General features: G+C 36.9%; 6 protein-coding genes and 1 pseudogene across 7 annotated transcripts; 5 read left to right on the plus strand and 2 right to left on the minus strand.

Moving 5' to 3' along the window:
* Nucleotides 1-370: 370 nt before the first annotated feature.
* On the plus strand, nt 371-3,671 carry LOC114733951 (lysine histidine transporter-like 8). Its single transcript, XM_028921432.1, has 5 exons — nt 371-882; nt 971-1,107; nt 1,361-1,788; nt 2,604-2,735; nt 2,982-3,671. The coding sequence occupies exons 1-5, from the start codon at nt 422-424 to the stop codon at nt 3,468-3,470; spliced, it is 1,647 nt and encodes a 548-aa protein (XP_028777265.1). The 5' UTR covers nt 371-421; the 3' UTR covers nt 3,471-3,671.
* A 1,689-nt stretch (nt 3,672-5,360) lies between these two features.
* Nucleotides 5,361-6,880, plus strand: LOC114733954 (GDSL esterase/lipase At4g16230-like). The gene is made up of 4 exons (XM_028921435.1): nt 5,361-5,613; nt 5,724-5,872; nt 6,081-6,311; nt 6,401-6,880. The coding sequence occupies exons 1-4, from the start codon at nt 5,361-5,363 to the stop codon at nt 6,878-6,880; spliced, it is 1,113 nt and encodes a 370-aa protein (XP_028777268.1).
* Nucleotides 6,881-8,166: 1,286 nt separating this feature from the next.
* LOC114733952 (F-box protein SKIP23-like) lies at nt 8,167-10,106 on the plus strand. Of its 2 annotated transcripts, none has more exons than XM_028921434.1 (2): nt 8,167-9,370; nt 9,726-10,106. In XM_028921434.1, the coding sequence occupies exon 1, from the start codon at nt 8,211-8,213 to the stop codon at nt 9,330-9,332; it is 1,122 nt and encodes a 373-aa protein (XP_028777267.1). In that variant the 5' UTR covers nt 8,167-8,210; the 3' UTR covers nt 9,333-9,370; nt 9,726-10,106. The 2 variants fall into 2 exon arrangements, with proteins under 2 accessions (XP_028777267.1, XP_028777266.1); XM_028921433.1 differs by having other exon boundaries at nt 8,168-9,370; nt 9,650-10,106.
* A 1,458-nt stretch (nt 10,107-11,564) lies between these two features.
* Nucleotides 11,565-13,340, plus strand: LOC114733961 (F-box protein SKIP23-like; annotated as a pseudogene).
* A 698-nt stretch (nt 13,341-14,038) lies between these two features.
* Nucleotides 14,039-15,469, minus strand: LOC114733957 (ganglioside-induced differentiation-associated protein 2-like). The gene is made up of 3 exons (XM_028921438.1): nt 15,248-15,469; nt 14,873-15,137; nt 14,039-14,572 (listed from the first exon to the last, which is right to left on the minus strand). The coding sequence occupies exons 1-3, from the start codon at nt 15,381-15,383 to the stop codon at nt 14,353-14,355; spliced, it is 621 nt and encodes a 206-aa protein (XP_028777271.1). The 5' UTR covers nt 15,384-15,469; the 3' UTR covers nt 14,039-14,352.
* Nucleotides 15,470-18,887: 3,418 nt separating this feature from the next.
* LOC114733955 (thiosulfate sulfurtransferase 16, chloroplastic-like) lies at nt 18,888-21,079 on the plus strand. Its single transcript, XM_028921436.1, has 7 exons — nt 18,888-19,078; nt 19,171-19,248; nt 19,339-19,449; nt 19,571-19,644; nt 20,298-20,368; nt 20,497-20,550; nt 20,775-21,079. The coding sequence occupies exons 1-7, from the start codon at nt 18,999-19,001 to the stop codon at nt 20,847-20,849; spliced, it is 543 nt and encodes a 180-aa protein (XP_028777269.1). The 5' UTR covers nt 18,888-18,998; the 3' UTR covers nt 20,850-21,079.
* A 919-nt stretch (nt 21,080-21,998) lies between these two features.
* Nucleotides 21,999-27,486, minus strand: LOC114733950 (serine/threonine-protein kinase STY17-like). Its single transcript, XM_028921430.1, is given in 11 exon segments — nt 21,999-22,358; nt 22,430-22,564; nt 22,653-22,706; nt 22,793-22,873; nt 23,945-24,019; nt 24,022-24,039; nt 24,542-24,717; nt 24,974-25,047; nt 26,232-26,339; nt 26,425-26,600; nt 27,272-27,486. Coding segments are annotated over 10 exon segments (963 nt in total). The 5' UTR covers nt 26,592-26,600; nt 27,272-27,486; the 3' UTR covers nt 21,999-22,283.
* Nucleotides 27,487-27,509: the final 23 nt, after the last annotated feature.

A 27,509-nucleotide genomic window follows, 5' to 3' on the forward strand; every position in this document is an offset into this window, starting at 1 on the left:
AATTGCTTTTGCAAATAATTCATTCATTATTCGTTCAATTCCATTTTTTTTTTGTTTAACTTTTTTTCAATCAACCATAAAATCACTTGCCACTCACCACTAAGCCATCACAAATTTATCCCAAACAGGAGAGATAATTAGCAGCCATTGTTGTCCGTGGTCACGCTCATTGCCATAAATAAGTAATATACAGTTCTCCACCAACCAATTAATCCGAATTCTTTAATGACTCAACTATTTTCACACACTAATTAATTGGAGTCGCATCTCCGACTATGTGCCCACCAACTTGCTTCCATATCTTCTTCGTTCCACGGAACAAGCCCTTATATATATGTATACACAACAACTCAAGACTTTCTCACAAGCACAGCAATATAAGAAGGAGGAGGAGGTGCAGAAAGCAGAGAAAGAAATAAGAATGGCGGAACCAAAGGAAATATGGTCTGCACCTGTAACGCCAAGAAGAGCTTCAGTCATGGGGACACCTACTGTGTCATCTCCTCCACCCGTGTCCTGTCCTCCGTCTCAGTTTCACTCTCCTTCTCTCTCGAGGTCTCCTCTTCTTCATCCTCAGAACGGAGAAGAAGCGCCTTCTCATCCACATGCACGTCATCATCCCGTGAGTAAGACCCCTAAAACTCCCGGAACTCCCAGAACCCCGAGGCTGTCCGTGTCCAATCTCACGCCAAGGTTTATCACTCCTCTGGCTAGCCCCATGAGGAAGGCCTTGAGGTTCACCAAGCTTGATCCTCAGGACGCATGGCTTCCAATCACACAGTCCAGAAATGGCAACAAGTTTTACGCTGCGTTTCACACTCTCTGCTCCGGGATTGGTATTCAGGCGCTGGTTCTGCCCGTGGCTTTCACTATTCTCGGTTGGTACGTATCATTAAGCGATAATGATTCTGATTTTCTTTAATTATATGAACGAGAGCTGATTGGAAACGGTGATGCGATGATGATACAGGACCGGAGGAATAATAAGCCTGACGGTGGCGTTCGTATGGCAGCTTTACACGCTGTGGCTCCTGGTTCATCTTCATGAATCTGTGGAGCAAGGAGTTCGTTACAGTCGCTACCTTCAACTCGTCTTCGCCACCTTTGGTAATCTTATACATTCAACTCTCTTTCTCATCATCCTGTGTTTAAAAAACAATCGCGATTTGTAAATAAGTTATCATATTTTAATATTTCATAAAATTTTGTAAGACTTGTTAGTTAGATGTGTTTTGGATAAACAAATTTGGTTAAGCAATCTTCCCCATGCGCTGAGGAGGAAGGAATTACACGTGAATGAACAGTCGCTTTCAGAGATCCAAGGCCTAAGCATTTTGACTTGGGGTGGGTTATGATGTAGGTGAGAGACTGGGGAAATTGATGGCGTTGTTTCCGATAATGTACCTATCGGCGGGCACATGTACGACTCTGATCATCATAGGAGGATCAACGGCCAGGACGTTCTATCAGGTGGTGTGTGGGGCCCATTGCACGGCCAGCCCCATGACCACGGTGGAATGGTATCTTGTCTTTACCTGTGCTGCGGTGGTGCTCTCTCAGTTGCCAAACTTGAATTCCATCGCCGGCGTCTCTCTCATCGGCGCCGTCACCGCCGTCGGGTACTGTACCTCCATCTGGGCCGTCTCCGTCTCCAAGGGTAGCCTTCATGGGGTGTCTTATGATCCTGTGAGGACGGGGAATGATGTTGAGAATGCTTTTAATGTCCTCAGTGCCCTCGGAATCGTCGCCTTCGCTTTCAGAGGCCATAATCTTATCCTTGAAATTCAGGTCCGTTATATTTCTACTCCTTATAGCCTTAATTTTCTGATTTCACCGCGAAATTTGTGGTTCTTGCTAATCGCTTAGGTACCAATTTCGAGCAGTTTCGTCCATGTTATGAACCAAAACGTACAATGAGGCTAAATTATTTGAAAATTAGATTCTGTGTTGGTAACATCTTTTGTACTTAATAACGAAGACTTTTAGTAGTAAAACAATCATTTGTATTTGGTTTATGGGATCGTATGACTAAAGGATGGACGGATTGAGTAGTTGACGTTATTGAAAATGTCAGAGGATTCATATTACTACTAATAAAGAGAAAAGGAAATAAGGATGGGCTTTGACAGTATAGAACAGCATTGAAAATTTGAAGTCGAGAAACTTCACCATAAAGAGGGTGGGTCGAGCTCATGCTATTAATATCGAGCGATGACTTTCTTAACTTGTTGTGTCCTCTAGTTATCTCTGGTTGATTATTAGTCCACAATAGCTGCAGAATCGGAAGAAAACCAGGGTAGGTAGTTGTGATTATAGTTCATTTTATCTCAACAAGGGAGAGATATTTTAGGATGTCATCTCATAGAGAATTGAAATTTTATTATACCAAACAGAGCATTGAAAGTTGCAAGTAAAATGACATGAATCTGTCCTAATAGTACAATTAATAAGGCAAGTTGTTTTCTGTTCATTTTTCATTCTAAATTGTTCTGGGGTTTTCTTTTGAAATCTTAGATGTCAGAAATTTCTATATTTTCAATTAAATGGTCTCTTTCAAACTTGCCCACCTACTTAGTCTTCAAGTCTTTGTCCCATATTTGTAGGCTACAATGCCCTCAAGCGAGAAACATCCTTCTCATGTGCCCATGTGGAACGGAGTGAAGGGTGCTTACACCATCATAGCCGCATGCCTCTTCCCCTTGGCCATTGGTGGCTATTGGGCCTATGGTCATCAGGTAACCATCCTCACTTCCAAACACCACGATTCATGATCAAATAATGAATTGAAAGCGTTACTTAGAAAACCATATTGATGATTGAATAATAACTATTCTAGCCTTTTCAAAGCTTCTACTTTGAAAATACTCACTAGTAAGTTCCAAAATGTACCTAACTATATGAGTCCAACAATCTAAGGAAAAATGTGTTGCAATGCTTTGTCTTCCGCTGCTGATATTCATAGTTGACCGAAAATCTTACAGATTCCAGCAAATGGAGGAGTGCTGACAGCTCTATACCAATTCCATTCCCAAGACGTGTCAAGATTTGTGCTGGGGTTAACCAGTTTATTTGTGGTGGTGAATGGGCTGTGCTCATTCCAAATCTATGGCATGCCAGTTTTTGACGACATGGAATCACAGTACACAAGAAGAATGAAGAAGCCATGCCCGTGGTGGCTCCGGTCAGTTTTCAGGGTGTTTTTTGGGTTCCTGTGTTTCTTTATAGGGGTGGCGATTCCATTTTTGTCAAGCTTGGCAGGTCTGGTCGGAGGAGTGGCTCTGCCTGTGACATTGGCTTACCCATGCTTCATGTGGCTCAAGCATAAGAAACCAAAGAAGTATAGTGTGATGTGGTGTCTCAATTGGTTCTTGGGAACACTGGGGATGGCTCTCAGTGGCATTTTGATTGCTGCTAGTATTTATGTTATCATAGATACTGGAATTCACGTGAGCTTTTTCAATCCGAAATAATCTTGATGGAGGAAAATGTACTCGAAGGGAATGATATAGAGGAAATTAGAAAGTGGAATATAATGGTGAGATTTTTTTTTTTTTAACTTTTTAAAGGTTCTAATGTCACTCTTAGTTTTAGTTGTATGCTGATTTGTCAAAAGGGAAACAGGGTGTAGAAAGAAGTTTTATTTTAACTCAGTGTAAAATATTAAAGCATAATATGGCTCCTGATCTCACTGCCCCCTTTTTTTCTCATCAGCAGATCTCACTGCTCACTGGAGTAAAATTTTCACGAGTAAAAAAAAAAAAAAAGGTAATTTCCCCATATAACGAGTCACCTATGCCATATATGATCATTTGGAAAAAAGAAAAGGAAAGGTATTTTAGTGGCGATTTTTTAACGTGGATTTAACGACCCGACGTATAAAAATAATGCAAATTACATGTATACATATGTGGAAATTTCTTTGATCATCTAGTTTCTGTCCATTTATACTAAATATACATAAATAAAAATGTAACGCTGTCTTCAGCTAAAACAAAGTAAACATCTTCCACTTTTGTCGTGTCTATATATTTATTCATGCCTAATTTATATTTTTATCATGCCCTAGGAATATCCTTAGCTCATTAGATTGTGCGTTAACGACCAAAATTATAAGTTTTAACTAACAAGGCAAATAGACTTGAAAGTTGCAAAGTGCTTCTCTTGTTTCTGTTCAGATGCATGGCTCATGGGGGCAATAATACTATTTAGATTTCTTAGTGTTAATAGCCAAATCCAATGCTTTTCCAACAAATAAGGGATTATTAGTATTATCAGTATACACTTTCAATAATTTCCAACAACCGATTAAGCCAAACGTAACATATTGAAATTAATTTGACTCACTCATTTAGCGAGTGCAATATCAGAATCTCGTTTATTTAATAAATGAGCAAAATTAAAACATGCTACTCCTAATAAAAGCCATTTACAAGTTAGCCAAAAAAAAAGTCTGATTTTTTTAATTTTGTCCCTTTACTAAACTTAGCAATCATAATACTGTACTGTCTACGAATTTAATTGAAAACATGTTAGCAATTTGTTACAATTATACAGAGGTAAGAGTGGGGGAAAAAATTAACTATCACATATTTGCTGTATTTAGGACCGAATAAAATTTTAAAGCTTTACCCTATAAAGGAGTGCTCATTGAATATATTTATGCCTATTAAATTTGTATGCATGCTTTACAAACCAAAGAGTTTAAATTAAAGAATGAGAAAAATGACTTAGTCTCATCTATCATATATGTAGGCATGGCTAGATGGATGATGATGATGATGATTGAGGACGGCACAATAATAACCAAACATGTATGCATAAGCATGCGAAAGCACTATCATTGTACTACCTCTGGTTCTAATTATAAGAGCCAGTTGACTAATTTGAGGAGATTAAGGTAGTAAGTTGAGTTGGTTATTTGTCTTAAATATGTGTTATTTTTTCTTAAAATATCTTTGCTAATCAAGTGTACTAACTAGAACTATCATTGTTAAAAAGGCTATTTTAAAAAAAAAGTATAAATATAAGAGACAAAATGAATTGAAGTCTTATATTTAGGACCAAAATAAAAGTCAAATAGGGTCTTATATTAAGAACCGGAGGTAGTATTAATTAATTGCATAAAACATAGGATTCTCCTCTAATTCTAACTGGTTACGTTCATGCCAAATACAACATGACCATGGTCGTCGGCCATGACCAGCCCTCCGTTAATATTCATACAACATCTTTTTAACTATTTCGTTTGTTTCCCTCCTCTTACGTTTGGTGTATATAAACAAAGAGAAATCTCGTGTTTTGGCATCTCAAAATCAACACCAATAAACGCTTTCTCTGAGTGTGAAATTAAGGCGCAGAAAATGGCATCATCATTTTCTGGCCTAACAAGTTCCATTGTTCTTGTGTTTCTTTGTGTGGCCGTGCGCGTGACATACGGGACTCAGGAGAATAGGCCAGTGCTGTTCATATTTGGAGATTCAACTGCAGATGTGGGCACTAATAATTTTCTGGGAACAGGAGCAAGGGCCAATGTCCCTTACTATGGGATTGATTTTCCAAACTCTGTGGCCACGGGAAGGTTCAGCAATGGCTTCAACACTATTGACCACATTGGTAAATAGTGGTGACCTTTTTTTTAAAGAATGCAACACGTATAATCATATGATTTTCTCAATTTCCTCGTTTGATTTTGTTTTGTTCTTGCGTTGCGAATCATGATGAAGCTAAACTATTCGGATACGTGGAGAGTCCGCCACCATACTTGGCTCTGCGATTTGATCATCCCGACACTTTCAATAAGAATGTACTAAGAGGGGTGAATTTTGCATCAGGAGGGTCTGGAATTCTCAGAGAAACTGGGAAAAAAAAATGGGTTAGTGATAACACATCTTAATTTGTTCTTTCTTCATTGAATTTTGCCATGAGGTGAAAGTTTGATATAGAACTACTATGTGTGTACACACATACAGGTGTGAGAGAATGTAAAACCATTGTGGCGTTAATTAAGAGTGTTTTATAAATGTTAGTTAGTAATCCTAAACGAAAGTACATTAATTGTATTTTAAAATGCATGTATGAAGGGCGGGGTATTACCCCTTGAGAAGCAAGCGGAACAATTTGCAGTGGTGCGATCAAGTATAGCTGAGACACTGGGGACTAATCAGACTGCAACTTTTCTTTCAAAAGCTTTGTTCATAATCAGCGTTGGAGGCAACGACCTGTTGGAATTCTCCACCAACCAAAGTGCCACCAGATTAGGCCAGAATCAATACTTGGCTGCTCTTCAATCCAACTACTACACTCAAATTCTGGTTCGTACATATTTATAATATTTCTCTTCACTCCTGAACAATATGTTGCTATATCCAACTAATGTACGTGGTGGTCGAGTGCACTGCAGAATCTATACGCATTAGGGGCAAGAAAATTTGGGATCATAAGCGTAGCAGCCATAGGGTGCTGTCCTGCAGTAAAAGCGATGAACAATAATGGAGGAGAGTGTGTGGAACCACTCAACAAATTTGCAACAGTATTCAACTCTGTAACTGCTTCCACGTTGCAGAGGTTAAGCTCTGACCTGAGGGATTTCAAGTACTCACTGGGCGATTCCTTTGCTATGACTTCAGCCGTCCTGCGAAGTCCCTCCTTGTTTGGCATAAAGGAGACGAAGAAGGCATGTTGTGGAGTTGGGAAGCTGAATGGACAAGGTCCATGCCTTAAGTCCATTAATGCTGAGCTTTGTGGAAACCGTAATGATTTCTTGTTTTGGGATTGGTTCCATCCAACTGATAAAGCTTCCTTTCTAGCAGCTTCTAAACTTTTTAACGGACCTCCCATTTTGGTCACTCCCATCAACTTCCGTCAGCTTGCTCAGATTTAGTTTCTCAGAGCACCAAATCCTTATGAAGAATATCTGAGCAGACTCTTTGGGTAAAATATTTATATCCAAATAAAGACAAGCAGAAAAGCGGGGAGTCTATATCTATTTCTGTTATATACGTTATTCAGCCTCATCACAGAAATCCCTGCTTCTTTAATTTGTTTTTGTTTTTCATTTGAAGAACTTGCAAATGAGATGGAATGCATGATCTCATTCTGACGTTGTTTGCTATTTAATATCTCAAGTTGAAGCTTATATGGCTGGCAATAAGGCATTCATTAATCTATAGTCTTTCATAAATAAACTTGTTCATAGAATGTGAATTTGCCAGCAAAGAAGATTGGATGAGACGAAAGGATAGAAGAAGAATGGTGATGGGGGAGAGAAAAATGCATGGAGAGAGAGTTTGGCACTATAACTAACAGTGTAAAAAAAAAATTGGACCGGACCGGCTGGTTCAACTGGTAAACCGGTTTGGTCTGGTTCAAAGGCTAAACCGGTATGAACCGGTTTAAATAAATATATTGATATTTATCTTGTTTTTTCTCATTTAGCTCATAATATCTCAATTATTATAAATTTAAATGAATTTTAATAATGAGTTTGATATCAATAACTATTAATTTTAGTTATTGAAAAATTATAAAGATCAAAATTCTCAATATTGTTGTACTTTATTATTATTACAATCAAATTCTTATTGTATTTCTTTATATTTTGTTATTAGTAATTATTAGTATTGTTATATTTTGTCATTTTTAATTAAATTATATTATTTTAGTATGACCGGTTTGATCCCGAGTTGACCCCGATCTAACCCATTAACCCTTGAACCACTACTTCAACCGATTTAGTGTCCGGTCCGGTTTTTTATTCCTTGATAACTAAACAAAACTGCGACTTGTAAATTCAACGAAAACAAATTTACACGAGGTCACTAACATTCCTAACCTATCCATGGCCACAGCGTCCTGCAACAAAGTGAGAATTGATTCGGGTAAAAATGGACTTAATAAAATTGAATTTGAGTCATGCTGGATTCCGGAAGGCAAAAAGGACTGGGAGATCGAAAGAGATAGCTTTGAGGACATTGATATTGATAAAGCAGTGAGCATGACACGTTCATGTGGGGCCAAAGAACGTCGGACTGTTGATATTTTTTACGGCATTTGCCAACAGTCATTCCAACTCTCTCTTTTGGTCAAATCTTCATTTCTAACTTAGCGACTAAGACTGTTTAAAAAAAAAAAAAAAAGCTCGATTGCTTGACTTCAGGAGTCAATGTTGGGTTTCCTGTGTAATTTCTGAAACACAGTGTACCTTCAAATTAATGTCCATGGAGAGTCAAGTCAGGAGCATGTCCGAGGCAATGGATTTGAGACCCGATTGGAGCGATCTTCCGTCAGAACTCTGGCCGAAGATCGCCAAATCTCTCCACAATCACGTCGATCTTGTTAGATTTCGCAGCGTCTGCAAGTCATGGCGATCCTCGATCCCTTCCTCTCTCCCTAACTCTCCTTCTTTATTCCCTTTCCAGATCCCCCATCCCATCAATCCCTCCAAGTTCGTTTTTCTCTCTCAGTCCACTATTTATCGAATCGAATCACCCCACCAACCCTCATCTTCTCACAAAGGCTGGTTAATCAAACTAGAAGGACAATCAAATCCCTCACAATCTCATGCTCTTCGTCTCCTAAACCCACTTTCCGACCGAAAAATCTCGAAATCGCGCATCTCTTCCCGGAGAATATTGAATCTGCTGGACTATCGGGCGGTGGAGTTATACAAATCATATAGCCTCCAGGAGTGCGGATTTCCTATAAAGAAAGTCGTGTTCTTCCCGACCTCGTGTTGGTCTGACGTGAATGATTCTGTGGCCTGCTGTATCTATCAGGAGGGTAAGTTGGCGTTGTTCAAACGAGGAGACAACCAATGGAGACTCGTTGATGATTTGAATTATTACTACGATGATGTTATTGTGTATAAAGGTCAGCTTTATGTGACAGATAGGTGGGGTACCATATCATGGATCGACACATCCTCGTTGAAGTTGATCCAATATTCGCCTCCCTTGTGTGGTTTTGGACACAAGAAGCATTTGGTTGAGTCATGTGGGAACCTTTTTGTTGTTGATAGGTACTATGATAGTGAACCCAGGAGACCATATTATGAAGCTTCGGTTGTGAACTTTAAGGTTTATAGATTGGATGAAGAGTGGGGGACATGGGTGGATGTGAAGGATTTGGAAGACAGAGTGTTTATATTGGGAAATAGCTGTAACTTGTCTGTTTCCGCTAATGACTTTGCTGGGTATGCAGGAAACTGCATTTTCTTCATTGATATTTTTGATGTTCGAGTGTACAACCTAGGTGATGGTAGCACCATGACCTTGGAACTTGATCCATGTAGTTCAAAACTGTTTTGGCCTCCCCCTTCTTGGCTCAGAATCTAGGCACAAAGCCAATCTTAAAAATATTCGACTCGTCCAAGGTAGAATATACTCCCTTTTCTTATAACTTGATTCTTTATTACTTGTCTGACATGCTTATTCTGTTAAATACTGTGCCTTAGCTTGCACAGACATCACCAATCGAGACCAAAACACGGCGGAACTGTAATTGATGATGCAGTTTATTTGTCAAATGTCATGATCTCTCTCTCTGTTTGATACTAATGATTCCAAATAGAGTTATACATGAAAGAGACAAATGATGATTGGGCTAGCTAAACGTTTGTTATTTATAATGAGTCTGTTCAATTCATGAGCAGATGGACTTGATGATTCATGACGTTTCTGCATATTGTGGGGAGTCCAATCTGACCGTGCTATGGTATCGTGCGTTAGTTGTGCTTAGAAAATGAAGGCGCAAGCTGTGAGAAATTAAAGTCATTCAACTTCAAGCTTCTGGATGATACAACTACGTAGCTGGATTCAGCCACTGTCAAATAGGACCATGTTGCCAAAATAAGGGTGGGTGCGTGAGTCCCCCTCCTGTAAAAGGGGCACCTCTCATGAATCCCCATCGAGAGAGAAAGGTGCTCTGTTTATTATCCTCTTAATTTTTTAAATAGGATTGTCTCTTATACTTAACCAAAAAAACAAAAAAGTCAAATTGTCTAAAAAAAAAAAAAAGCCGCAGCGTGACATTATTTTTATTTTTCGGTCGGCAGTTAAACTGCCGAATATGTTTTGATTTACTTCTTATTGATAATCTCTTTCCATCTACTCAATGTATAGCTATTTTTTTGAAATTGACTTTCGAATTGTAAAACGCAGATAACCCTTGACTTCACTTTGACATAATATGCCCTGAAGTTGTCAAACCCAAGCTATTTTGCAATTCCAAGGTCTTTTGTATTTTTCAGTACCAATAAATAGGAATATTCAAAGGCAAAACAGCAAACTTTTTTTGCTAACAAAAGAAGAGAGCAAACTGTAGTAAGCTTTTTAAAAGTTTGTTATAAGATGGACGGGTCAGGGATTTTTTTTCCTATCAACCATATCATTAAAATATTGAAATGAATATTTATTAAAATGTGTCTCTGTCTCTATCAAACAACTTTAAATGTTATGAAGATTAAAATATTTGGGATGTCCGTGCTCATTTTAAGTTCAATTCTGAGTAGAAAAATGTTGAGAAATTAAACAAACTACAAATTTCTGACCCAAAAAAAAAAACAAAAGTACAAATAAAAAATATTATTGTATTATTGATTACATTTTACGAGCCATCTCTTGTCACGTTTCCGAACTCATGATCGATAACATAAGTTTAAATATTTCTGAAGAATATTAGAGCAAACCTTTACTAAAATAACCAAAAAAAGAAAATGGAGCGATACGGGGAGTCTACTTCTATTAGGTTAACTTATAATGCCGTTGGCATAAAAAAACCTTGTTTTTTAGCTTTTGTTTTTTCATTTGAAGAGCTTTCAGATAAGATGGAATGGATGTGATCTCATTCTGACATTTTTTGTTATTTACAATATCTCATGTTGAAGATGCTTTTACATATATACATAAATAAAATAATTATGTGACATGTCCATTTAATTGCAGCATTGTCTATATATATATGAGGTGAAATAATCTGGAAAAAAAATTAAAGGTATGCTTGTTGACATGAATATTAAATCAAAACGCTGAGAATTCATAGAATGTGAATTTGCCAGCAAATAAAACAGAGTGGAGGAAGAGAGAGAAAGGTGAAGAAGAATGGAGTGGAGAAATTAAAAAAGATCAAGAGAAGAGAGAGGACGGGGGTGAGAGAAGAAGTGGAAAGAAGAAAGGATGGGGCAGAAGAAACGAAGAGTGGAAGGATAAATGTGGGGGGAAGAGAAAAATTAAGACACGGGGGCACAAAAAGAGAGATTTTTTTTTTCGAATTAAATATAAACACCTCTTTTAATAAAAAATTTAATTTCAATTCTCTGTCTAAAAGTTTAACAAACTGCAACATTGTATTCAATAAAACACATTTACATGAGGTGGCTAACATTAATTCCGGCAACAAAGTGGGGATCGAGAGAGAGGAGGCGCACGTGTTGGCTGTCTCCCCCTTCGCACATTCATCCGCTGCCCAGGTGTCGAAGTGTTGTTGATTTTTATCGTCAACTTGCTCTTTTGATCAAATATATGCGTTTCTTTTTAAATTTAAAGGCACGCTCACTGACGATACAAGATTAAAGACGAGATGAGTTTTTATGCTATTATGCCATTGACTTAACATCCACTTTTTATTTATTATGGAATCAAACTCGCTGCTTTTTATTGAGAAAAAAATTATTGATGCCACTAACTTAGCGTTTAAGGCTGTTTTTTTTTTAAAAAAAAACCTGTGTAATTTCCGAAACATGGTAGTAGCTGGAATCCTTGTGAGCTTCTGTGTTGGAACGACAAATGTCCATGGAGAGTCAACTCAAGAGCGTATCGGAGTCAAATTGGTGCGATCTTCCGTCGGAACTCTGGCCCCAGATCTGCAAATCTCTCCACAATCACATCGACCTTGTCCGATTTCGTAGCGTCTGCAAGTCATGGCGATCCTCAATACCTCCCTCTCTCTCTAACTCTCCTTCTTTATTCCCTCTCCGAATCCCCCATCCCAGCAATCCCTCCAAGTTCGTTTTTCTCTCTCAGTCCACTATTTATCGAATCGAACCACCCCACCAACCCTCACCTTCTTCTCCCAAAGGCTGGTTAATTAAAGTAGGAAAATCAAATCCCTCACAACCTCATGCTCTTCGTCTCCTAAACCCACTTTCCGACCAAAAAATCCCGAAACCACGCCGCTCTCCTCGGAGAACATTGAACCTGCTGGACTATCGGGCGGTGGAGTTATACAAATCATATAGCCTCCAGCGGTTCGGATTTCCTATAAAGAAAGTCGTGTTCTTCCCGACCTCGTGTTGGTCTGACGTAAAGGATTCTGTGGCCTGCTGTATCTATCAGGAGGGTAAGTTGGCGTTGTTCAAACATGGAGACAACAAATGGACGCTCGTGGATGGTAAGAATTATTACTATGGTGATGTTATTGTGTACAAAGGTCAGCTTTATGTGACAGATTGGGGGGGGGGGGGTACCGTATCATGGATCGACACATCCTCGTTGAAGCTGATTCAATATTCGCCTCCCTTGTGTGGTTTGGACACAAGAAGCATTTGGTTGAATCTTGTGGGAATCTTTATATTGTTGATAGGCACTATGGCAGTGAACGCACGAGGCCAGATGACGAAGCTTCGGTTGTGGATTTTAAGGTTTATAGGTTGGATGAAGAGTGGGGCAAATGGGTGGCTGTGAAGGATTTGGAAGACAGAGTGTTTATATTGGGAAATAGCAGCAACTTGTCGGTTTCTGCCAATGATTTTGCTGGGTATGCAGGAAAGTGTATTTTCTTTACTGATATTTTTGATGTTCGAGTGTACAACCTGGGTGATGGCGGCAACATGACCTCTAAACTTGATCCTCGTAGTTCAAAACCGTTTTGGCCTCCCCCTTCCTGGATCAGAATCTAAGCACATTACAATATTTGACTCATACAGGTAGAATATAGTCCCTTTTCATATAACTTGATTCTTTATTACTTGTTCCACATGTTTAGTCTCTTAAAACACTGTTCCTTAGCTTATATATCACCAATATACATAAATATATATAAAATGTGGACCAAAACTAACGAGTTATATATGCTAGTATATGAAACAAATGATGATTGAATTGAACCAATTAAACGGTCGTTATGGTGAGTCTGTCCAATTCATGAGCACTGGGGACCTGCTGATTCACGACGTTTTTGCATACTGGGGGATGTCCAATCCGACTGTGCTGCGGTGGTAGGTTGCAGCATTTGTGCTTTGGCTATGGTTAGAAAAATGAAAGTGCAGGCAATAGGAAGGAGGGATCATTCAACGTCAAGCATCTGGACGATACAATTACCTGGATCCAGTAGCTGACAAGTGGGCCCAACCTGGCATTATTTCTATTTTCTATCTGCAGTCATGAATTTTAATTAGAAAATGTGTTCATCTTTAGTGGGCGGGAGAGCCTGTTGTGCGTAAAAAAACAAAAAACCGATTAATACATTTCGATTGACTACTCATTGCTAAGCTTTATACGAAGTTCTTATAAAAAAGAGGTCAGAGAAAGTATTTTTTTTTTCAATGGACCATCGTTAAAATGTTGAAATAAACAAACATTTATTGAAATGTGATCCTATCTGTGTTAAACACTTTTCAAAATTACTAAGATAAAAATACTTGAGATATTCATGCTCGTAATTTCTTGGGTATAAAGAATGTTGAGAAATTAAACAAATTACATGCAAAAAATAATGTATTATAAAAATATGTTGTAAGCTATCTGTTATCTTGTTTCCAAACTTATGATTCGTGATAATATAAGTTAAATGGTTTGCGGAGCGTGCAACCCCAATTATATTGATAATGACGCAGTACGTGTGACGATGTTATTTATCGTATCATCTTGGGAACCTTTTTAAGATGCGTGCCTGAGGTGTTATTGTCAAACGCGTGTGGCTCTACAAAAGCAGAGTAACATTCTTTTATCCAAATTGGAGAATGTTGAATGTTGAAACTTTCTAATCATATATTAAGCTGTCACTCGATTATTAAACTTAACACATTTAAATTAAGTCCAATGAGAAATTAACTATGTGAGTCATGGCCTTTTATTGAAATTAGATTGGTCTCTGAACAATAAAATACAACTTAATATATGATATTAATTCCAAAATATCTATTCACAGGAGTACAGGGGAATCAGCTAAAAATTTAAAATGGACATAAAACTTTAAGTGATACAAAAAAAAAAGCCTTTCATATGCAATATACATGACGAAATTTTAGTTCAAACGCCAACCAAAAAAAAAAAAAGGTTCTATCTGTCTGAGCTGTTCTTAGTTTCTCCTCCTTCGTTTTTGTGCTCTGCAAGCGAAGAGTGGGAAGGGGGAATGATCCTATGAGATGCACCTCATGGAGTAGGTGGAGATAGGGGATTCAATGGACGATGGATGGCACACCCTGGCGTGATCGCTCTCCAATCCATAATCCATCAGGGGCCTATATTCCAAGTCTTCATCGTGATCGTACACAAACTCTGGTATTTCCACCTCATTCCTCTTGACATTTTCCCACAGATAGGCCAGCCTGCTCACGTACCTTACCTTCCCGTACAACCTACCACACCCAAATAAAACCTCTTGACAGAATGTCTAACATTTTTAATTATTCTCTCTGCTTTCCGCTTTACTAATTCCTTTTTTTTCCCTTCATGTTGGATTCTTTGGATTAGAATATTTTTTAAATCCTGAATTTAGCTAATTTGTCCCCTCCAAGAAAGGGAGAGAAAGCAGAAGATCCAATTTGTTGTTAGACGACTAAACGCTAACCAACCATAAATGCTTATATTAGCAAATCTGATTGTATCAAAACTAAATTGCGCCAAACTGAAAAGCGTTTGAAAACCTGAAGCCTTACCCAGCATTGAAGAGAAAACGGCCAAACGTGGCGAGGAAAAGCCGCGCCTGGAGGCCTGGGTGCACAAAATACACGGCCTCCAAATTTTCCTTTGCATTCAACGGAATCGCATCGTAGATTGATCTCAAGGCCGATATTCCTGGAAAATTCTCGCTCCGCTGAACGCCGGTATGAACATATAACACCGAGAATTTCTTCTTCTCCAGTTTCGGGAAAATCCTCTCCTCTAAGTACCTTCTTAGAAGGTCAACGCTCACCAGCCGAGCTGGCACGCAAGGAAATCGATCAAGAAAATTGCCACGGAGAGAAAAACGAAAGATATGATCGAATGATTGTGAAGAATACAAAGAACGATGACTGGGTGAGTGAATTTACCAGGGAAAAACTTGCCGATGATGCGAAGGATCTTGCGGCCTTGCTTGTCTCTGCCTCTGATCTTGAAGACCTGCGATTTGTGAAGTAACTCTAGTTTCTCGATCTCGGATATGTTATCACTCATTCTTTTGTTCATCAGAGTTCTTCTTCAGTTCTGGGAATTGACGGCAACAGAATAAAATTGGGTCGCGGGATGTTATGGAATGGGATTTGCGTGTAAAAGTGGAAAATTGAAGACGATGAGAACGGATATCTTCATCTTAAATAGAATAAAAATAATCATGCTTTAATTTAATTTTATTAAAATTATAATAATTATATACATTTCAACAAAATTGGAAATAATAATTTTGTCCATGATAATTTCATTCAATTTCAATTTTATATGCCAATTTTATTATATAACTAGTTATTAAATGTCGTAATTTATAAAAATATTAATTTAGGCACCATGGTTAGATTCGATAAGATTTAGATAAGTTTGTTGATGATAATGATTATATAATGGTAATATCTTAATACTGTAAATATGTATGATTTATCAACATCAGGATGATTAAATATATAAAAAATAAAGTGGAGTAAACCCGTAAATGTAGTGAGATATTGATAAGATATAGCAATAAGGATTAAATTAAAGTTGAGCGAAAATTTATGATTTTCTCACACAAAAATCATGTTAAATTTATATGTTTCTAGTAAATTAAAAATTTAAATGATTTTAATGGGAAAAAAATTGGCCACCGATTTTTATATAATTAAAAAGTTTATATAACAAGAAATTCATGTTGCCCCAGGGGTCGCAGAACCACGGTTCCGGGTTTTGACCGAGATATCGGGTCACAGGGGCATATTCCTATGCGTGTCCTGTTGTAATTTGAATTAAATACAAATAAAAATAATTGGGCCCTATTTGTTATTAAAATTGAAATCACTTATAAGAATTTTTTATATAACTTGAGATAAAACTTTTGTTATATATTTATTTTATATTTTGTAAATCAAAATAAAAAATTGATTATAATCATTCTAAGTAGGATCTTAGTTTAGTCTAATTAGTTGGGTTCATAAAGTAATACAAAGTGTAATACTATCTCGAGTTGTAAATATAAAAAACTAGTTGACTAATTTAAATAGATTAAGAAAATAAGTTAAATTAGTTATTTGCAATAAATAGGTATTGACTTTCCTAAAATATCCTTACTAATCAAGTGTATTGGTTAGAATTATTATTATTAGAAGGATTATCTTAGAAAAAAATACATAAATATGAAAGATAAAGTGGATTGAGGTTTTATATTTAGAATCAAATTAAAAGTTAAATAAGTTCTTATAATAGTATTAAAGACCGGAGGTAGTAGCATGTTTCAGAATATAACCAATAAAAAAGGTCTAACGATTATATGAGAATATTACTGGTTAAGGTTATTATGCAGCCTAATACTTAAAAAAAAAAAAAGAAACCTTGTTGTTATGTTTGAGCTTGATCACTTGATAGGTGAAGTTCACATTTTCTAAAATCAATCCATATTCTTTTATTCCACAGAGCAAAGAAAAAGGAGAAAAAAATGTGAAGTTCCTTTGAAACGAGGAAAATAGAAAAAAATAAAGAAAGAAATGTCAGATAATCTCAATCATGCCAGAATTCAATGGCGAGTTTGTTGTGCCATCGCGGTCCTCATCATTGACCACGATTTTAAAACCAAATGGAAAAAGTATTGTTCATATCACTGACCACGATTTTAAATTTTAAAACCAAATGGAAAAATAATGTTCATGCTTTTGGGTGATTTGTAAAGCCTAACAAAAAAAAAAAAAGAATCTAAAAAGGATGAAAAGCTTTTCATCAGTCAAGACTGATGAATTCGGAACAAAATGTTTGCAAAAGCAGAGAGGTATTACTTCTTGTTATTAATATAAAAATTAATTGACAATTTAAGTAGATTAAAAAATTTATTAAGTTGTTTATTTGTAATAATTAGATACTGTATTATCTAAAATACCTCTACTAATTAAGTATATTAGTTTTAATATTTGATGAAATATTTATCACGTGTAACTACTATAAAACCCTTAAAAAAAATAAATTAAATTAAGATATTATACTAAATTAAAAATCAAACTAATTTTATATTAAGAGTTTGAGATAGTAATATAATTTTCCCAATGATACATAGATTTGAATGGTTTGATCTGACGTTTGTTTAAAAATTGGTACTCCTCTAGTCCTTAATATAATATTCATTTAACTAATTTGATTATATTAAGGAAATCAGGTAAGTTAGTTAATTATAAGAAATGTGATACATTTTTCCTAAAACACCATAATCATCTTTCTTAATACCTCCTCTCCCTCTTTTACTTGATTATGGTTGAGGGAATATCTATAGGGTAATTTAGAAAAAATAGTAAATATGATAAATGGATCTTATATTTAAAACTAAAATCACTCAATAATTATGTCCTATTTAAGGACAGGAGGAGTACGTCATTTCTCGAGCCACATTTTTCCACCTACGTTCTCATAGTCATATTTATGTCCTCGTTCATCTTCCTCACAAAAACTATGCAATCTCAGAAAGAGGGATTATTTGATGTCACTTTCAGGAGAAAGGCCCATTTCATGGCCCAATCTTCTGCCCATGATGCATTAAAGAATGGGCTTGAAATATGAAAAACAAGTTTAATACTTCCATGTTTCATTGCATTTGATCTCTCTCCCTCTCTGCTCTCAGAAAGATGAATGATTTAATGGGACTTTTTCACGTGTAAATTACTAAAAAAATATATAAATAAGAAGCATCCATAAGAAAGGCAAATTTATTATTTACATAATGAATTAATAATTAATATGTACATATGTTTTGATAGAATCATGGGTTTTCTCTCAAAAAATAGAAAAATTGGCTTCTTGAAAAATCATGGCTTTAGCTTTTAAACCGTGATATTGATATAATAATCAATTATTGGGGTTTTAATGAAAGTGTTTAGATGGTTATCTCTCCAAAGCCATGCCAGTACCCTTAAGAAAATGTCAAGGCGTGGCCAAGCAGGCGGAACAAATCTTGCCACGTGGACAAGAAGTAGGAAGAGTTATCCACGACTGTCAGTGGCAAATCGCCAGGGTTCGTAGCAGGCGATCACCACTGAATTGGTCTGAGCCTCTGAGGTGCGGGGGCCGCGGACCCACATTTGTTATTATTTCTTGGAATTTGAAACTGGGCTTATCCATACAAAAACTTCACGTCATATCCAATGCATCACCACTACCTTCTGATCTGGCCTAAGGAATTATTTCTTCTAAATTTAAAAACTATGTAATATTTTAAAAATATTTTAGGACTAGAATATGTATTTTCATATTTATAATTTTTTACTTTTGGCCAAAAAAATATTTATAATTTTTACATTATTTCAATTTCTACTCTATTTTGTTATAGTATTTTCAAACATTTCTATCTCAAACATTGTATTAATTGGCCCAAAAACAAACAAATTAAAAGGCCCGATTAAAAGATAAAGAACGTGATCAGTACACCTGCTGATGACGTGGCATTAATCCATTAGCGAAGCACGCCGCTCGCTCCTTCGCGCTCTCATCTTCGTAAGTAGTGTATAAAAAAGACGAGCCCACTTCTTGGCCGCTACCGTGCTCTGTTCTCGTTCTCACTTTCCGCTTGGCAATTGAAAACCATTCGTTTCCACTTCCCTTTCATTCTCAAGCTCTCTGAAACACCACCATCACAAAACCATGATGACGACGTCGATTCGTATCTCCGGCTTCCTCCTCTCTCCTCCTCTCCGCTCCGCCAAGCTGGATCATGCTCCAAGGTTACTTAATTCACTCAATTGTGATATTATTCTACGTTACGTGTTTCTGTTTCTGTTTTCTCTTCTTGATGTTCGTGATTAATTGCATGCAGAATTTCATTTCTGAAACCGTTGAAGTCTCGTCAGGCGCGGAGCGTTAGTGTTGTTAAAGCCAACTTTCCAAACTACTGGTGCGTATACTGAACGGGAATCGAATTGAATTGTTGCATTTTCTTTCTGTTAGATTGAATTTTATTTTCGTGTTCCTTTGAATTCTCAAGCACGAAAGCTGCTCTGAACGGGAATTTGGAGACCGTCGGAGTTCCGACGTCGGTGCCAGTGCGTGTAGCCCATGAGCTGCTTCTTGCTGGACATCGCTATTTGGATGTGAGGTTAGATAAAACTCATCCGTAGCGCATGTTCAGTAATTTTTTTTTTTGGGGGAATTGACGTTTCCAGAGAGTTCCGATTCAATTCGAAATCACTCGTCGTTCCTTGCTTGCTTGCTTGTAGAACTCCCGAAGAATTCAACGCAGGACACGCTCCAGGCGCAATTAACGTACCATACATGTACAGAGTTGGATCAGGTTCTCTTGATTTCTCTCTAAGAGAGCAATTACAGTGAATGCATGGCACGGAAGAAATTCTGTGCTACACCTCTTTTTTGAAGTGAAAAATGCTAAAAATTAATTTGGAGGTTCGGTAGCGACAGTAGCCACTCTGTTTTAGATTATTCCCGATGTCGAAGTTCTCGCACTCCATTTATAGTTAGTTTATTTGTTTATTTTCTTCTTTCGGCATAAGTATAATATCCAAGAGCAAGTTATCTAGAATTAGATTCCTCTGTCACTGTGCTTATTGGTCATTGATTACTGGCTGTTGTTGCCAACTGATTCTCTAGTTTGAATATTTCTTTAGATAATATTCGAAATATGTGATCTGGTTGTAAGGGAATGTGGGATACTTTTTCTTGCCTGCGTTCCATGTGAGGTAGAATAAGCTCATTTCGCTTAGTAAATGATGCAAAAATACAAGTCCTGACAATGTGTCCTGCCTTAATTCTAAGCCTTAGGATGAATATGGTACCTTACCAGAGTTTCCTCATCACAGGAAAATGTTTTCTCCGAATATTAATTGAAGAATATGGTCCCTTACCAGAGTTTCCTCATCACAGGAAAATGTTTTCTCCGAATATTAATTCTTCAATTATCCTAATATGGATTTTATGGCATTTATGCAGGTATGACAAAGAATGCCAATTTTGTTGCAGAAGTCTCATCACATTTTAGAAAAGATGATGAGATTATTGTTGTGAGTGTACAATCTCTTAAATTTTCATTTGATGCGTTTATAAATTTTCATTTGCTGCGTTTGGACTCTGTATGCTATATTCGTGTTTTGAAAAGATTGTTTCTGATGTTGATACTGTTTTTTTACAGGGTTGTCAACTTGGTAAAAGGTCCATGATGGCTGCTACTGACTTGTTAGTTGCTGTAAGTTCCTTCTTCAACACCATAACCTGCAATTTGGGCAAGCCTCATTGTTTGGTTGTAGTTGAATTTGGTGGAATGTCAGAATCAAATTTTGTTTTCCGCACAGGGGCATCGTTCAGAATTTAATACATACTTATTACCAATTCCAATTACAAGTTACAATCCTGATGATTAAAAATTACAGAGTAACTTTCGGTGATTGGAATTTTTTTCCCTTTGTGCAGGGATTTTCTGGAATTACAGACATAGCTGGTGGATTCGCTGCTTGGACTCAAAATGGACTTCCAACAGAACAGTGAAGTGCCAAGGCGGGACTTACAACTTTTAAACTGTATAGAATTAGGTTTCTTGCTGGGAGTTCCATGAATTTGTGATTCAAACACTTCCTTAAGTTATTAACAACTTTGATACTGGAATCGCGACGAAGAAGAAAAAAAATCATGGTAAACGAAGAAGGAAAAACATTATGGTAATGTATATCTTTGTTGATAATAATAAATAAAGTGCCTTGATTATTTTCAGTTCCAAATAGTACTTCTGATGTGTTGTAGAGGTCGTCCTCGTCTTAGACATTGGGGGGGCAAGAATGAATCAGACGTGCCCAACCCAGGCCTGAGACAATAGGAATTAGAGATGCGTAGAACCCTCAAATCCATTTCAGCTGGGCTTGACTCTGTGTGCGCGCGCGCGTTGCTAAGGCATGTAGACGTGACCATGATAAATATTTGTCTTCCATTTTTTTTTTTTTTGGTTGCCCAGAGTGTTCTCTCATCGAACGGTAAAAGATTAATCTCTCGGAGTACTATCAGGCGTCGTAGTGGGAATCCTTCCCAACAGTGTTTTTTCCATATATACCGCTCCAAGAATCAAATCCAAGACATATGTTTAAAGAGCTTAAGTCCCTTTCACTGGGACCAACACTTGTTGCTTCTTCCATTTGTTTTTTGTTTTTAAACGAAATCCTTCCTTTTCTCGTCACTCCGCCCTTCCACCCCCCCGGGGAAAAAAACCCAAAAAAAAAACCTCTTCGTGGTGTTTTTTCCGAGCTATCTATTTTTTTCCCCCAAGAAAAAGGAAAACCCATCCGCTGACGATCTAGCCCCCAAACGTTCATGTTGGACCAAGGTATTGGGCTTCACATATTCTTTTCGCCCATTTCTTTTGGGCTAAAACAATTAGTTTGGGCCACCTAGATGTAAGAGTTAGACCAGTTTTCGACACTCGGAAATAGGCTTCGGCTTGTTTAGGTAGCCTTTGCCGCAGCTGGCAAAAAAAAAAAAAAAAAAAAGGAAAAACGGGAGAAGTAAGACTTTGCCGCCTCCTAGATGCATCTCCTGCAAGTCCAAAACTTCGTGATTGTTAACCTAATATCCAATATTTTGTTGGAAAAAGAAATTAAAACAACTTTTCATTTGTACCAGAAAAATAAAAAAACAACTCGGTTAACCTTTGTTTTTCGGAATAGAAATTGCAACTATCATTCAAAAAATGGAACGAACAACAATGTTTCTAATGTGCATTTCCAAATCTATCATCATCCACCTCCCTAATGCAAGGAAATGATAATTCGATTAACTTTTCATTTGTATAGTGTGTTAAAATTATTATTATTATTTTTTGGATACAAAAGAGGGCAGGGCCCGAATTAACTAGAAATTAAACAAGAAGGCACCTTAGAGGGATAAACCAGAGCATAAGAGAATACAAGGATATACAGTCGTGATAGATCCAAATCAGTGATGGCCCCATTTAAGTGCTGAGAGAAAGCCGTGGGATGATTTATGGCGATCGGCTTTTTCACCAGTAACCTGTGAGAAACATATCATATAAAATTTTAGACTTCGTTCAGCTATTTTTACGGTTGTGAGTAGTGTTTTACCTCTTTAACTATCAGCTGAAGAATCTCTATTATCTCGGAGAATTCTGGTCTATCTTTTGGATCTTGTTGCCAGCAACGTTGGAGAAGTTCAGAAAGTCTTGGGTGTATGCTCCTGGGGATTGTCGGTCTTAGACCCTAATTGCAATGATAAACGCAGAATCATCATGCATAGATAAGAAAACTGATTCTGTAAGATGATCTATTAGGAGAACAGAATGAAAACCTTTTGCACCACGCCTACTGCTGCTTGTAATGGAGTCAGGTAAGAGTAAGGCAGCTGGTCATAAAAAGTAGTCAACATGATTAGAGTAAAACTAAAATCCACGACCGCTGTTTGAGATGAGAAAAATGGAAAGGACATACTTCTCCGGTTAGAAGCTCCCAAAGAGTTATTCCAAAACTGAAGACATCTGCTTTCTGATCATAAGGTTTGTGTTCAATGACCTTCAAGTAAAAACCAAATCAATGCGAAGGGGTTTGGAGTATCACAAAGTGGAATTTATAATCAAATCAGACAATTGAAGAAAAGGAAAAAAGGACAGATCAATTTAAAAGTTCTGAAAATCATATAAGGTTTAGAAAGTGGCATTAAACCCACAAAATACCACCAACTAGGGTGAATTTTATGTCGCTATGCGATATGCCCACTCGTCATATAATGCTATGTAAAGTGTGACGACCGGGGTTGCAAAATCTGATAATAATGGAAACGGGCCTTTGCTACCGACCTACTCAAGAAGGGGCAAGAAAAGTGGAGATGGCCCATTAATGACGGGCAGGAAACTAACACCCTTGTACTGTATACGGCCAATAGAGAAGAAAGAGAATGGAGACATCATATCGTGAGGGAATAGGTTAATGTGGGACCAGAGGACGGGTAAGAGGTACCTGCAATGCAACATCTTGGAGAGCCTAGCCTGGGTTGCTGGGTTCTCTGCTTTTGCCATTTTGTTTTCTACATTTCTTTTTCATAATCTCTCCCTGAAAGACTTGCCTTCTGGCAGGACAACTGATTGTAGAAGACTTAGATGTCGGGCCGATGCAAGGGGAAAATTCGAGAAATGATTTGCACTCTTTAAGGTGTATAAATAATTATAGATTAAAACTTATAATGATTGATATTTCTGGGAGAATCCACTAGACAGCCATGCAATCACGCACAACGAGCTAACGAGCATATGTTATCTAATTTTTCCTGCCCTTTCTATTTTGCCCGTTTTACATACTGATAAGTAGCCATCCTGATTTCTTGAGAACTTAACACGCACGTGCGCACACAAAAAAATTAAGCATGAGATGGATATTCTACGTATTATTTAAAATAAAAACAAATGAATGTATCATATATCTTGTGATCTTGTATCTTACAAATAGATTTCCGATTATTTATGAAACTCAAATGACTCGCGTGTTGAACAGCGTGTATTATAGACAAACAAGGATACCACATTCTTCTGCCATAAATGTCACCCAAAAACAAATCAAGCAGTAACGTGATTCGAAGAAAATCCATACCTCTGGGGCCATCCAACGGTAAGTTCCAGTTTCAGCTGTCATCACTCCAGATTCTATCTTCACTCTGGCAACTCCAAATCCGCTACCTTCACCACCTATTGAAGAAGAATATGATATTTAAGTACGGATGAAATAATCATGTTGGAGAGGAAAAGATAATCGAGAAATCCTAACAAAACAATTTTTATTTCAAAATTTCAATTATCTTGAAATTAATGTAACGTAACCCTAATTCTGTCCCCCCCCCCCCCAAAAAAAAAATCAGTTTTACCTCAGCTTTATGAACTCAACAAATGTATAACCACACTGCCACTCAGTTTTGCATTTATTTAGGGAAATTCTACGACCAATTTTCGATGCAAAGATCGAGAAAAGGATAATATATTCATTATAATTATACCAGTAAAAAAAAAGACATTAGATATTTAATTGCACATGAAAGATTTGCTTGAAACCGGAAACAAAAGACCAATACAATCTTCATTCCCAGGGAAGTCCTCACAAACCACGCTATAAAGAGAGTGGCGAGACATAGGCTGACCAAATGATGAAACGAAACAGGTAATCAATGTGAGCAAATTCGAGGAGTCCTCTTACTTCATTTTCATCCATCAGCAGATTGGCAGTCTTGAGATCCCTGTGTATGATATTATTTTGGTGCAAATAACTCATTCCCTTGGAAACATCAATTGCCACTTTTAGCAAAGATGGAAGCTTAAATACACCTCTTTGTTTGTGCAGAAAGTCATATAGGCTTCCTCTAGACATAAACTCTGATGAAGGCATACACATAAGCAAAGATTCAAACTGGAATCATGAGATGACTGAAAGTGGAAGCCAAATCATCTTAGAAATAAGATAACATGACATATCATGATCATTTAACTAAAGATTTTATTCATATTTTTGGAAGTAATATATCTTCACGCATAAACAATAGAACTTGATATTCCTACAAATATTTTTGTTGATAAAAGCTAACAATATGAAACATGGCATCATAAGTTCTCACGGATCTCTGTTATTTACCAGTAACAATACACAGAGTTGGTGGTCGAGTACATGCTCCAATGAATTGCACAACATTCCTGTGTCGAATCTTCCTGCAAAGCAAGTTATCATAGACAAAGGAAGAATTCTCAGTCCAAACTTGTAAGGATGCCATATCGACACTTATAAGAATTCTCATTAAATTCCCTATCATAAAGGACAACTTGGACAGATGGTTTTGACGGTTTATGCAGAGATTTAATTTTCACTAGTCTGTGCAGCAGCTTTAATTTTACTGGTTTGTGTAGCCAGATTGTATCCTGGACAGAAGTGGGTGCACGATTTCCTTTTAATTGTTCGTGACAGCAAAATAGGAAGCCCTGCTTCTTCTTCTTCTTGATTTTTTTTTTGGGGGGGGGGGGCGGCTTCAGGAAGCTCTGCTTCTGAACATTCGAGAAGACACAGGTTTGCTAACAAGTGCATAAACTTTATGAGAAGCTTTTACCTTCTCGAAGTGGGAAGCCATATTTTTTGGCCAATTTTTTTCCTTAATTTTAGAGGGGTTCTCATACTATGAATATATTAAGGATTCAAATTTTATCTGAACTTATTGATATTAGATGAAAGGTACATATTTATACGTGACAGCAGAAAGATGCCTAAGATTTTAACTAAGTGCTCATCCTGTCTAAAAAAAATGTTTAAATTAATTTATCCTAATCTAAATTAATTAACTGATGCAGGGTAAAATTAAATACACATTAGTATTCAATTGATTCCCACAATATGTTTGTACCACCATCTCCAATTTATACAAAACGAGGGGGGCCTCGATAACAAACTAAACAGTTATCCAGTTAACATACTCTTAAAATAGAACAATTATCCTAAATTCAGAGGCATTATCCAAAAACAACAAAATAGCAAATGATCCTTAGTTAGAATAAAAGTAAATAATATAACTTAATTAAAGTTAAAGGCAATTTTAGACAATGTGTACGTGAGAGAAAGGAGAGTGAAAAAAGCATTCGTTTCCTAGGAGCCTCATTTTGATGTCAGGGAGTTGGAAGAAAGGAGTAAATCTTCCATATGGGGTAAGATGCTCCTGAAATTTATACCAACATCATTGATATCCAAGAATCAAATCCATCTTTCTCCTTCCAAGATTATCAGTTAATTATCAGTTAAATTACTGGATAGAAATCATTATCAAAGAAATTAATTAAGGAAAGGAAGAAAAGGAGTCAGTCACGAGGAACTATATTTCTATGAATCACATTCAGGTATGTTAATAAACCTCATGATATAAACTTCTTGTGCAAACTCTCTCAACATATCTGTATTTGTGCGCTCAGGTTTGAGGACTTTGATAGCCACAATTTGACTGCAATATGTGCCTTTGTACCTAAGGAAAATCAAGGAAAAAGGAAAAGAAAGATCAGCCGAGAAGCTACTTAGGGGTCCAATGGATTTCACAAGAGATAACTCACAAGTCACCGAATGATCCAGAGCCAACTTTGTTTTCAAATTTCAATAGGTTGGTATTAATTTCCCAGACATCAGTTCCATCAGACGGTATTTCTATGCAAGGAGGAAAGGGTTCCATTCTTTCCTGATGATCGTCATTGGCAGCATAATGTGTGTCCTGTTTTGACATATATTGCTCCTGTTGGGCCAACAACATATTCCATATCTCAGAATGTTGAAATCCAAAGAGAAATGAAAAATAAAGGCAGATCTCTGACCATGGCCTTGTAACAGAAAACATGTATTCTACAGCGAAACAAACTAACAAATGAGTTTTAGTAGTGATTTGAAACATTATGGAAGTAATATATCGAACCATGCATAATAGAATAATCAATCACGTACATCAGTACGATCTATATTAGTCACAAGTACAACGGATTCAGGGGAAAGTCATCAGAATGTATAGATTGACCTTGATATATGAATTTGTTTGGCTATAACAAATAAAGTAGATTGCATCGCTGTTGAAAGGAGTTGGCTTATCACGTGATATACCAGAGTTCAGAAGCAGACTTGCGCAGATTCTGTAATAATTGTTTTTAATGGCTATCCTGAAATTTTTTCTGGGTCAATATTTCTCGGTTATTACAATCAGCGTTAGAGCAGATAAAAACTAATACCAACAGCTGTCTTCCCTTGAATGTAACCAGATAAGGTATTCTTGTTTTATGAATCAATTAAAACATCTTATCATTCAGCCTTAATCTTGAAGAGATTCCATTCTACTGAAACATCACAAAAATGTTTATCTTTCTAGAAAGATCTTGAATTTTAAATATTAACAAAGATTAATGTGGAATACTTCACCTTAAATTTCAAAATTTCCTTTTCCAATACAGCTTTGAGCTCCTCAGTATCCTATGATTGTTCCAGAAGCAAAGAGAAAGACAACAAACAAACGAGGGGCTAGATTTCAATGAGTCAACCAAAGAGATAGGTTATATCAATAGGTGCAGCCAAGCAGGTAAAACAAAACATTTGTGGGAAAGGAGAATTAAACGTTTCAGCTTCACAAAATATCAAACAATCAACTGATAAACGACCA

This window comes from Neltuma alba, unplaced genomic scaffold (assembly GCF_004799145.2).
Source record: "Neltuma alba isolate B1F8T4 unplaced genomic scaffold, ASM479914v2 tig00013047_pilon, whole genome shotgun sequence".
Classification (NCBI taxonomy): domain Eukaryota; kingdom Viridiplantae; phylum Streptophyta; class Magnoliopsida; order Fabales; family Fabaceae; genus Neltuma; species Neltuma alba.